The sequence below is a fragment of the Podarcis liolepis genome (genome assembly GCF_965112155.1).
Source record: "Podarcis liolepis genome assembly, chromosome: 8".
NCBI lineage: Eukaryota > Metazoa > Chordata > Lepidosauria > Squamata > Lacertidae > Podarcis > Podarcis liolepis.
In genome coordinates, this window is record NC_139560.1 from 61,082,610 (window position 1) to 61,095,060 (window position 12,451).

Consider the following 12,451-nt stretch of genomic DNA (forward strand, 5'->3'; position numbering starts at 1 on the left):
TTCCTGTTATAAAAAATCGTGCCTAGACATTCTATTGTTGCGCCCATAATCTAAGTTTAAGGTGCCACTTAGCTCCTAGCTTTCATATCTGTTTCTGACACTGTCCACTTTACAAGGAAAAGGAAACCTGAGGTGTAATGGTGTCGTATTACATGTTTTGCTTTACTATATATTATTAGGGAGTGAGGAACTGCTGCAAGGATGTTGGAGTAATGGCTAGGCTGGCTTTAGTTTAGAAAATGTGAGAGCCACTTCCTACATGTCTTTGAGGCCTACTAAAATCAACATGAGGCAACTGTGTCAGTTTGGGAGACTGAATATATTTTGAAGTGCCCTCTTGTGGCAAGAGCCAGTATTTATCATGCCAGACGGGAGTCCTAGCCAGCATTGCTTTGGAATAGGGTACATTCAAACAACCTGCCCTTCCAGCTGAAATCAATTTGATAACCATTTTGTGGAGGTTCCACAGTATCCAAAAGTAGCAAAGCCGGCTTCAGGGCTGGGGAATATTATAGAACCAAGAGATCCAAAGAGTTTAACTTCTGGCTCAGAAGTTGGAATTGACTCTGCATTCTGTTGATGGGTCACATTTAGTGGTCTAGTTTGGTCACCCCATTTTAAAGGATAGAAAAAATGAGTATTTAGAGGATTTGGTAGAATGCTTATCTGCTTCTTGTATGTCTCTGCATTAGTATTCAGATCACTGTCAGATATTGGTTAGATGATAGACTACGTTAAGAGCAGTGCCCCCTGCCATCACATCTCCAGACTGAGTATATATTCCTGCATTTTTCCTCCCTACAGTTGAAGAAATGAGAATTTTATGAAGGCTTTAGTTCTATGAATGTTGAATAAACTGAATAAAATCAACCTGCAATGGGACAGTAAAATTGTGCCTCCTCCCTCCCATGTAGTTTCTTTAACAAATATGCAACTACCTATGAGGAGGCAAATTAACCCGTGTCTGAAAAGCAAAGTATTCCATCCCTCCCTATTTGAGGGTTAAGTATCACATATTATGCATGTAGCAGCCTATGGATGGATGGATTAGCCGAGCAATTTGCCCAAGGAGATCTGTGCTCAACATGGGACATTTTCTTGGTCCCCTCCTCCAATAGCCCTCTCTGATGAAAAAAACCCCCAAAACCATTTATGTCTGAACATAGTGGCCTAAGCCACATCTTCTGGTAAACCATGGTTTATGGCTTAGTGTGAATGGGCAGTTTGCTAAGGCCACAACTGCCCAATCACTCCCAATTCACTTCTCTGGGGTGAGTGGAAGCAGCAAAGCCTGGGATGCCATGTCTGAATCTGGAATTGTGGTATCCGTCCCCAAAGAAACATTGATCCTAAAGTCAAAATCTGTTCTTTGCTTTCTGGTCATACTTAATTCAGGAGAAACAAACCACCGTCCTTCTAATATGGCTTGTTATTCCCACTTGTGCCAGAGGAAAAGTGAGGTGCCTGCCACAAAACCCTTCTCATTCATGGTGAGCCACAACAGGAGTGGGAGACCTTTTTGGCCTGGGTGGGCCAAATCTTTATCTCCCTGTTCCCATGGGCCAGCTTAGACAGGTGCAGGGTCATTTCATTCCAAACAGTTATCTATTGATATTGAACCGTTTGGGGTATCGTTGGATACAACTATTGGGCTACAACAAATGCAAACTTCGACACCGACTTCTCTCCCTCTTTTATGTAGGATGGAGGATGCAGCTGTCCAGGAGATGTTGCCAAAGCCTTTGGTGAGTATTGTTTGCTGCTTGAGAAATGTGAAGAGCATTAGGACCTACTGTCTTTCTGATTAAATATCTCATCTCCCATTTATCTTCCACATAAATCAGAGGAAGCAGATTGCAAACTACTTCACAGTCTGAAACTGGCCTAGTTCACATGTACTAATCTAAACCATGGCTTAGCTCAGAAGTGGGAAACTGCATCTGGCTAGTGAGCTGGGTCTAGAACTGCCCCCACCATTGTAGGCTAGAGCTGCCCACCTGTCATTCATCTGGCTTCATGTGACACCAGGTGATCACACTTCAAAGGAAAAATCAGGAGTGCATTCAGAAATTCTAATTAAAGCTGGGACTGCAAGTTCTTCCTTTGCAGCCACAAGCCACAGCTGCAAAAAAGGAATATTGCTTTCCTGGCCGAAAATGGGGAAGGTGGCAGATTAGCTTTGCTGGTGCGTTTCCACCATCCTGCTTTCCCCACCACCTTGCCCCTCCATGTAAGCAGCAGTGACTCAGCTGTCAGGTCAGGCAAGCGCCGCTGCTCCACCAAGCCACCTGCTGTTGGTTGACACAGGATACAAGCTACATGCAGTTACATGATCTTTGTGGAGGTGGGATAATGATGCTCACTTCTGAATCTGTTGAATGTGTGCCACCAAAGTGCTGATTCTGCACCCTGCTTTCTGGCTGCAGTCCTAACCCGCCTTATTTGGGAGTAAGCCTTAGTGAAATTCAATAGGACTTCTGAATACACATTGTTAGGTATTGCATTGTTAGGGTTTATTGACAGCTCTTGTCCCACTGCTTTTCCCTGGGGAAAACTGCTTTTTAGTGCTCAATTGGAGCAAATGACAATTCGGGTTTTCCCTGGATTAACGTTTCCTCCGATTTAGAGCTAAAGAGCTTTTCCCTGGGAAAGGTGTATGACAAGGGGGAAACCACCCAGACCCATGCTTTCTAGGCATGGGACAAGAGGAAATGAGGATGAGCCCGCAGTTTGGTTAAAATCCACCCATACCAGAATAATTCAATTTGGTGCTTCCCCCATGTTGACACCACCCATTTCCTTAAAGCTATAGCTAAGGCTATTCCAACTTCTCACTACATTTTAAGCAGGCAGGGGCAACACCTTGCCACTAGAAAAAATGGCTTTATTTCAGTAGGAACCTTTCCTGGAATTGGGCAAGCAAGAAACTACTTCAAGCGGTTCCACTGTTTTACTTTCTTAAGCTTTTTCCCCCGAAACATAATCTAATTTCATCTAAATGCAATAAAATTGTGCCACCTCCCAAAATGTATGGAAATACAGATATTAGATCTTGGCATTTGGCTACAGTAATAATAATAATAATCATCATCATCCAATAACAGACTTTGCCCTTGAAGGGGTCTAGCTGCAGAAAATGGGGAGAAATGCTAGAGGTTGGGATGATAGCTGTCTTTCATTGGCAGAAGGATTCTAGTTGAACATGAACCTTTATGCCTTTATGATGGTGGCATGGAAGTTATTTCCAAATGGTGAGGCAACCACATTTAGCTGCTGAGGTGGGAAGTTTTACTAGACCCTTATTTGGGCCAAGGAACACAGGATTCTCGTTTCTTCTGATCACGTTCTTATGTACATGCAGATACATGCCAGCAACATTTCATTAGTCTGGATAGCTCAGTTGGTAGAATGCTGCTGATAATGCCAAGGCTGCAGGTTCAATCCCCATATGGGGCAGCTGCATATTCTTGCATTGCAGGGGGTTGGACTAGATGATCCTCAGGGTCCCTTCCAACTCTCCAATTCTGTGATTCTCTACTCCTGGTTCTCAAAGTGTGAAGAAGGCCTTCCTTTGGAAGCAGTTGGGTAGAAAACATATATGAGAAAACATATTTCTGAACCAATTTCCATATGCCCTCCAATGTGTAATCCAAGTCCTACTTTTTTAAAAAGATAAAATTCCCATGAATGACTAGGTTTCTTTTATTGATACATCCTGGCCAGATAGGAATCGCATTTCAGCTATGCTCTCTTTTAGCTTTCTTTGCTGCACACTCAACTCTTAATACCCTCTTTCTTTCTATCACAGGAGCTGGTGCTGATTTTGTGATGCTCGGGGGCATGTTTGCAGGACATGACCAATGTGCTGGAGAGATTATTGAAAAAAACGGCAAGAAGGTGAAGCTCTTCTATGGAATGAGCTCTGACACAGCCATGAAGAAGCATGTGGGAGGTGTTGCAGAATACAGGTACCAGCTGCACTCAGAATTTTGGCACAGAATTAAGTTCCACTCTTCCAGCTCCCTCATTTTTGGATGTTGTCCCTGGCAGCAAATAGCTGAGATCTAAGTGCAACCTGTTATTGCCAGCAGGCGCCATGGCTGTATCCCTAACTCTCTAGTACAAGGGCAATGAATCCTCGCTGAGCAATCAGTCTGGAATTCAGACCAGTGTCTTGTAAATTGAGGCAGCCTGGTTATATGGAATGGCCAATCCAATGCAAGAGAAATGAATGCTTAAGCCTAATGGGTTTAGTTGTGCCTTTGTGTGGTATTGTGGCATCTGGCTTCTAGTTTATTACAGAATGGATTTATTTTTTTCACTAGCAACACACACCACACCCTGTGCAAAGCACAACTGTCGGACAGGAACCACGCACCCAGTTCTGTTTACTAAATGGCAATAATTTAAATCAGTATTCAGGAGATAGCATCCCCTGGTTTCTTTTGGATGGAATAGGGATCTCAGGGTGCAATAACATGTTTGGGCCATCAGTAAGCTGTGTATTTCCTTTCAAAGCTTGTCTTTCAAGCAAGTGAAAGAGCCCTTGTCAGATAGTCCAGACTGCCCTAGAAATTCAGACTATATAATTTTGCCTCCGTTTCAGATTAGTGTTTCATATTAACTATACTGAAGATGCATAATATTTTCCCCCACCTGACTGGAAGAAAGTACTTCAAGAGAGGCCATGATATGCTCCAGTAAATGTGATTTTCTTATCCTGGAGCTGTCAAGGAGATTGGATCAGCTAATAAGCATGTTATGAAGGTTTTCATAAGCATAAAAAACTTTGTACAGACTTAAAATTACTTTTTGACAGCATTTTTAGAAAATTGCATTATCAGTTTCAATTTTGTCTCCTCTCCCCACCCCTTTACACAACCACCACCAGCACAACACATTGCTAGGGTTGCCTTACCAATCTAATCTTATTTGGGCGGTGGGTCTTGTACAAGCAAAAATAACTGTTATGTGTTTGGAGGCAGCTTGTGCTGTTGAAAGGCCCACATCCAGTGCATGTCAAGGACAGCACTTTTTAAAAAATTGCTAGAGAAATTTGATTTTTGTTCATTGAAAAGAATGCCTCCTACTAGTGCAAATCAATCTGCCTTTACCTTCAGAGCGTCCGAGGGCAAAACGGTGGAGGTGCCTTACAGAGGGGACGTGGAAGATACCATTCGTGACATCCTGGGCGGCCTACGGTCTACCTGCACCTACGTGGGAGCTGCCAAACTCAAGGAGCTTAGTCGAAGGACAACTTTCATTCGGGTAACTCAGCAGCACAGCACAGCTTATTAGCCAAAGAGGAAAAAGCTGTGGGGCTGTAAAACGTGCTGTCTGTTCTCCCCCTCTTCCATTTTTGGGGGGGCAAGATGGCTTCTTGCTGGCATACTTCAAGCTAGAAGAGGAAGAAGGTTGATTGCCCCCCGCCCCCCAAAAAAGTTTGTTGTAGTGGTGGGGTTAAGCCTAAGGAGGTCAAGCCATACACTTCAGCTATGTCCATGATGATTTATTCTTTGTTCAAAATACAGTAGCACTCTATTTTATAGCCTTGTCTATTTAAATGAGAAATCTATAGTTTGATCTAGTCAGATCTTCATTCTGTTGGAGCAGTTGTTACCAATATGAGCAAACCCACCCCGCTTTATACAGTCAACTGACCAGTTTCTTCTGCTCCTTTAACATGGTGCAGAAGTCAGAAAAGCCAGGAGAGTAACTGTGAAAACTAGAAGGTGCTCATTGCCGGAGTGTGGCCCCAGCATGCCAACCTTCGGCCAACACCTCTAGAACTAAAAATAAATAAAATAAAATGCTGCTTTATTTTCTCTGTGACTTTAAGTACTTGATTTTTAATGCGTGCTGATATATTCATGTTCTTAAAATTGTTGATTAAATAGTTATATTAATTTTATTGCAATGCTTTGCTGGCAGAGACATTCAAACAAAGGAAATGGACATGTCTTTTATATTCATGTAGGATATTTCCAAGATAATGGTGGTTGCTATATTTCTCAAGATTCCTTTGGCTAAGGACAGAGGACAAACATCGGCTTCATATATATTTTTTGGTTCCTACTGCTCAGGGCCTGATTAAGCCACCTCATTCCATTTATCAAAGATCAAGTGTTTCCAGACACTACAGAATACTTGCGGGAAGTTGTAAGTGGAGTTCTGTAGTTTTAGGCACCAGTCAGGGCCATAGATCTTCAGCTCCACAGCTCCTCATAACCAAGGCCTTTCAGATAAGGGGCAGTATGGTTATGACCTTCAGTCTGGAACTTCATTTGTCAAAATGTCTATCATCACTGGTTGTTTGGGTCGGCAGGGCCAGAAATGTGGAAACTTATCTAAATGCAATAAGGGTTTCATTATCAGAAATGCTATGAATCCGAATAAACCTAGTCAAGTGACTGCGGGTTCACTGGCTAAGGTTTGTTTGTTTTTTGTCATGCAGGCCTTCTGCTGCTGTGACTTCCTTTTCCTCCAGTATAAGTGATGGCTGCCTGCCTCTAACGTTAAAGTGCTGGGCAGTGAAATTACCAAGTCCCAGGGTGCATCTGCTTCTCTTTCTTACATGAATATGAACGATTGCATTCATAGACAAAGGATTACCTGTTATGACACTAGTGTTAGACTGAGGGCAAAACCTGCCTTCCCTCCTGCACGGGGAGCTCAGAGGCGCTTACTGCTTCTGTCTCGGAGTTTTTGTAATCCACTTCCTCCCTTGGAGTCATTAGCAGCCTTCCTTTGAAAAGCCAGTTTAAGCTGGGGTGGGTAGAAATGTAGGAGTATGCCAATGAAGAAATGTAATCTACTCATCATTTGCTGATTATTTTACTTGCATAGATGATCTAATAAGTAAAGAGACAAGTGAGCATACAAATGTACACACTAATTTTTGAACTGGAACAGCGTCTTAAAACCACAGCAGAAAAAGATCGCAGCCTAATTTGCTAGCAGGTTTGAATTTTCTGGGATATTGAGAGCTACAGCATCACATCTCTGTTGTACTTTTAAAGTACTCATTCCCATCCTGGAAGACACTGCAACCAACTATACTGAAGGTGTGTGGTCTAATTATGTATTACATTTTAGGAACTTGCACTGGATTTAAAAAAAAAAAGTCTCTTCATTCTCTCCAGTATTTCTTTATCTTCTAATCTTGAGACTTTAAGGTGCAGACAAATGGTCCTTTAGCAGTTGAGACAGAAAATTTCATATTACAACAGGTCCTTCCCTGTCAGCCCTATGGACTTGGCTGCCGTCAAGTCTTTGATATAATAACTGGAGTAACGAAATTGACAGCTTGTACACGTGTGCTACACGAAACTTGACAGTGGATATGCGTAGTTGCTGGGCATTCACAACTATGACATTTCCAAAGCTGAACACATGCAAGTGATCTGAAAGCACAGTGGAAGTTATTTTTTAAAGGAATGGTTTTTAAACATCAAAACTGAAATCTTGAACCCACACTCACTAAAAAGTAAGTTCCACTGAGTACAGTGGGGCTTGCTTGTGAGTAGCCATTCATTGATTGTGTTTTGAAGAATAATTTTTCTCCTTTGGGTTGATTTAAATACGAAACAGGAATATGATTCTTTAAAACATACATTCTCTGTTTGAAACAAACTATTCCTAACATTCCCCCTAGAACAGAATCACCTTTCCCATTGCATGGCAAAGCTTTGCAACACTTGATACATTTGGATTTGGTTATGTTTCCACCATCATTCTAAAAGTGTTAAAAGTCTGCAGAATGGAAATTTGGGTACGCCTGCTCCCACCCTCAAATTGGCTGAACATCTGTCATGACCTTGCAATGCAATGGTATTTTAAAACCAACGTACCTGCTTAAGACACTTCTGGTTTCACATGAAAGAGAAGCAACAAGAGCAGCTGAAATGACAGCTGAAAAATTATTTAAACCTAATTGAATAGCATGTGGTGAGATTGTACTAGATGCCTGTGCAAGCAGAGAATGGATGCCTTACAAATAATGCATACATATCTGTTAGAAATGTGCAGGTAGAATATTGCACAGACAGGAAAAGCCACACCAGGGAGGCCAGTTCTTACATTATTACAGTGGTGTGGGAAGCAATTGCCTTAAGACACTCTGCCCTATCACTCATCATAACCTAAGAAAGGGAGAAGTTTCTGCTAGTAGTAATCTTTGGCCTTCCCAAATGTTGAAGACTCTACCTCCCATCATCCCTGGCCACCGCCATTGTTAACTAGGGTTGAGGCCCAATATCTGGAGAAGGTTTTGAATCCCTGTTTAGCAAGCACCAGCCTAAACCCCACATGAGGATATATTATTGCAGTATTATGTGGAAGGGTCCCCTTACCTTGTGAGCAGACCCCTAGGGAAGTTAACTGTGTCTTGTCTTCCTTCTTGGCATGGCAGCTGCAGATCCACACTGCACAGAAAGGTCTTGCCGGAAGTCATACTTGAAGCTCTGTGCTCTGCCAGTGACCCTACTGCTATAAACATCCTAAAGGAAATTGAACCATACAGCCCAACAATATCTTCACTCCCCTCCCCTTACCTCCATTCTTCCTTGATTTTAGGAAAGCAAGTTCTCAAGGTACATACAATTTGGATGCAGCCACTGAAATCACACACAACTGGATAAAATGTCAAAGTATCATATTCTTAAGGATGCATGAATACAAAGATAATTAATGGAACAGAATGAGCTCTAAATGAATTCAGAAGGCGCAATCATACTATGCATGCATTATATGACTAAAGTTCCAGTTTTTGAATTTGGGTGTGTGGCAGGGGACTGGACAATAGAATTGAACTGTGATTTATATAAAACAGAATGGCAATTATATGCAAGATGCATCACTTCTGTGTATATTTTATTATGGAAAAAAATAAATATGTTTTATTATTCTATTTTTTTTAAAAAACCCTCCTTGTCACAAAGATGAACCTCAGAGTAAACTTTCATATGGACAAACTGCTATTTAAAAAATGAAACAAACTGACTCCCACCTCTTAATTCATACACAACAAAGAACACTTATTTGCAATTGGCACTGTTATTTTTATTAGTACGAGTATACTGAAACAATAAACTTGTACTGGTATACAGACAATTTCTTTAAAACAATTTTGTTCAAATTTTGAATCAAACATTGTTTTATTATAATAATGAAATAATTTCTACCTAGAAAACCTGCAAGCACCATCAAAGAAAGGGACCATAAAATTCAATAAACAGACGCGAGTGTATCCTACAAATAGACACACCACGATTAGAAAATAGAATATGAATTCTTCCATTTTTTATATTTGTTTTAAAAAAGCTAGTGCAAGTACAATATTTTACACTGGAATTACAGAGAGTATGCACGCATATGGAAAAAGGTTCTCTTGTCACAATAAAAGCTCTTACCTATGTCTGTATGCACTTAAATTTTTTCTCCTCTTTTCTATAAGGTGCAAAACATTATTCCCTCCCCATTTCTCCTTTGTACTGGCCATTGCAGCCCAATATGACCTCAGCATAAAGCTATGATACCCCTTTTCCTATGCCAACACTAGGCAGGACATTGAAAGTGTATTTTTCAGTCATTTGAATAAGGGAAAGAAGCCAGTATGAACCACTACTGACTTTGCGATGCTTCTTTCCTCTAGAACTTGCTGGATGCTTATAATGTTGACAAGATTGCTACCAAATTGAAAGTAAGGGCCTCAAAGTTCCCTATTTAGATGCATCAGAAAGACAAGTATTTAGTGATGTTACGTATATTTTTTTTAAGGTATTTTTAGTATTAGCTGTTGGGAGTAACCAAATATAAGCTTCGTATCCTAATAGAATAATTTGAGAGGCAACAGTTCTGGAATACAATAGAAAACATGAGAACTCCAACCAGCTAAGTAAGTGCAGATATTTATTGCCCAGAAACAACATTTTGAGGCCTTTCAAGTACTTAAGGACTGCCTTCTGGGGTTAAACTTAAATAGACACAGAAGAGTTTGCAAGTAAATCTAAACTATCAATCTACTTCTCAAGTATGTAAGCCAAATTTACATCCAGATCAATCAATCAGAAGGTTTTATCTTCTGCCAGCTATACAGCCTTAAAATGTTCAACATGTATCAGAACTGTTATCACTTCTCTGGGCAATGAATATCTGTACTGATTTTGTTCCTCCTTTGGCTTCAGGTTGGTGGAGCTTTATTGGCAGCCATTTTGAAATGTAATTGCCCTCTCTATGGAGATAGCAATCTCAAGAGGAATTGCACATATATACACTGAAAGGCTTCTAATTTTCAGAGCAGTCTCTTGGTGGCCAGCTCTTCTGCTGGTATAAGTTGGTCTCCCTCTACTAGTTTTATAACTCAATAAAATCAACACATTTGAAGGATGATTGCAGCCCCAAAATTTCTTATGCTAAGCATTCAGTGGCTGTACAACAGTTCACTAGCCGCCACCCCCCCACCCCCTTGAAAGTGGCAAGTGCCTATGATCTGGACCTCTATAGCGTCACTTGTCACAGACCTCAGTGAAGGTGACTTGCAGTATTATACAGCAGTTCCAGCACCAGTGAGTTAAGTCCTATTGCAGACGACACCTCCAATGGCTGCCTATTGTATGGCTGAGGAAAAAGTGAACAAGAGCTTCAATCAAGCAAAAGGAAAATGAACAAACAAAAGCAACCTTGGGTGAAGCCTCTGATTCATTCTCAGTGGAAGACTCGAGTCCTTTCCGAGCACAATGAGAAAAACCACAGATTTTGCAATCCCCATTGTAGAAGCACCCCTTGACCAAATGCACTTCATTTTATTGTGTGAGAGGCCATCTTTCTGCACCTGAAGGGGCCATTTGAATATAGAATTATATCCCCCCTCCATATTTAATGCCAGAACAGAAACTTGGATTATTACTACAGACTGGAAGGGGGGAAGGGGAGAAGGATTCAGACAACTATCAATCAGACCCCAGCCCCTTTTAAGGACTCCCTATTATAAATTAATTTTACACCTTTACCCCAGAAATATTTATATTCCTAAATTCCCTTCGGGTTTTTGTGTGTGTGCTAGTGTGTGTGTGTGTGTGTGTATATATATATTATATACCAAACCAAATGAAAAAATTCAAAACTTTCTGCAAAACTGCTAGAGTAGCTTAAATCATGTCTTCAATACCTCCAGGCGCCACTGAGGTTTGTGTGCGTGCTCTGTGAGAGGTTATGTGGAATTATGGGACACAAATTGCTCATTCCTTCTTGCCTTTTTGTGGTTGCAAGAACCCCTGGTGACAAGCACTTCTTGTTCAGTATTAAATTCTTTGGGTTCTTTTTCTTAAAAATAAAAAAAATAAAGAACAGGAAGTGCAGAAGACATATAGATCACCATCCCTAGAAGGAGTTAAGACTTCCTAATCAAGTTCCAAATCAAAATTGAAAAGGGACAAATTGTAGCATGATGGTGAATCATTCTCCCCTTCCCCAACAATGGGATTCATGTAATACAAATACAAAAGTAAGCATAGTTGTCTTTGAAAAACCTGTTAATTAGCATTTCTTTCCAGCTAGAACCAATACAATCGGATCACCTAGACGTGAGAGTTTTCTATATACAAATAACATGTAACTTTCACCCTTTCTCGGCTTTTGTACTTTTATTTCATTTTTACAAACAACACACTATTTCAACATATCCATCGCTTTTCAAACACTGAATGAATCATTCCAACATTCATGTTTCTTTTGTGCAATTTTTTTTAAAAAACATTACCTGTACTCCTCTCAATGTGAGTGCTTCAAAAAAGTTTGTTTAAGCTTCTCATCAAATTAGGTTCACGTAAAAAAATATTCCCACAAGTTAATAGTGCTACAAGTAAAGATCCTATCAGTAAGGTAACACGTCTGAAGCGAGGTCGTCTATGTAAAAGAAATTGAACTCTGGAGTAGAAGTGTGCAACTTGTTTGGAATTTCCCTATCAACAGAAAAACAGAATACTGCTCTTGGAAACTACGAAAGAAATCAACAGAATAGTCCTGTGCTCTCAAAAAAAGACAAGTCACAATTTGGGACACTATTCACTTATCTTATTTTTCAGGAATTGCCAGGGTTAAACATAAAAAAAGCAAAAGCACTAACCACATTCTGCTTAAGAACATATAGAACAATTTCCCTTATTTTCACGCTATCACAGTGCCTGTCCCTAAGTTGGACAGCACTGCTACCTGTGGCGATGGGGGCAGAAAAAGAAAGTGCAGGTCACATATTGCTGTTAACAGAGTTCAGTTCATAGTGGATGTGACACAAGAGGACTCAGTTTTCTTAAAGCAGATAAAAATCAGGGGCGGGATCCAATGAACTGTGAGCAAAAAAAAGGAAGAGAGCCACTAGTTCACTTGTGCAAGCAATAGCAGAATTGTTCGTATGGGATGATAATAAGGTAGGTTCTATGGTCATTTGCATTCT

At 40.6% G+C, this 12,451-nt stretch overlaps 1 protein-coding gene across 7 annotated transcripts in view; it reads left to right on the forward strand.

Moving 5' to 3' along the window:
* Positions 1–12,043, forward strand: part of GMPR (guanosine monophosphate reductase) — a 28,226-nt gene extending 16,183 nt beyond the window's left edge. For 5 of the 7 annotated variants that reach the window (XM_083519613.1, XM_083519609.1, XM_083519610.1 and 2 more), the window contains exons 7-9: positions 1,703–1,745; positions 3,809–3,968; positions 5,121–12,043. In XM_083519613.1, the coding sequence (XP_083375739.1) occupies positions 1,703–1,745; positions 3,809–3,968; positions 5,121–5,298 (381 nt within the window). In that variant the 3' untranslated portion in view covers positions 5,299–12,043. The remainder of the gene's footprint in view (positions 1–1,702; positions 1,746–3,808; positions 3,969–5,120) is intronic. The other 2 variants (XR_014529620.1, XR_014529621.1) reach the window with 1 other exon arrangement.
* The last annotated feature ends 408 nt before the right edge of the window (positions 12,044–12,451 follow it).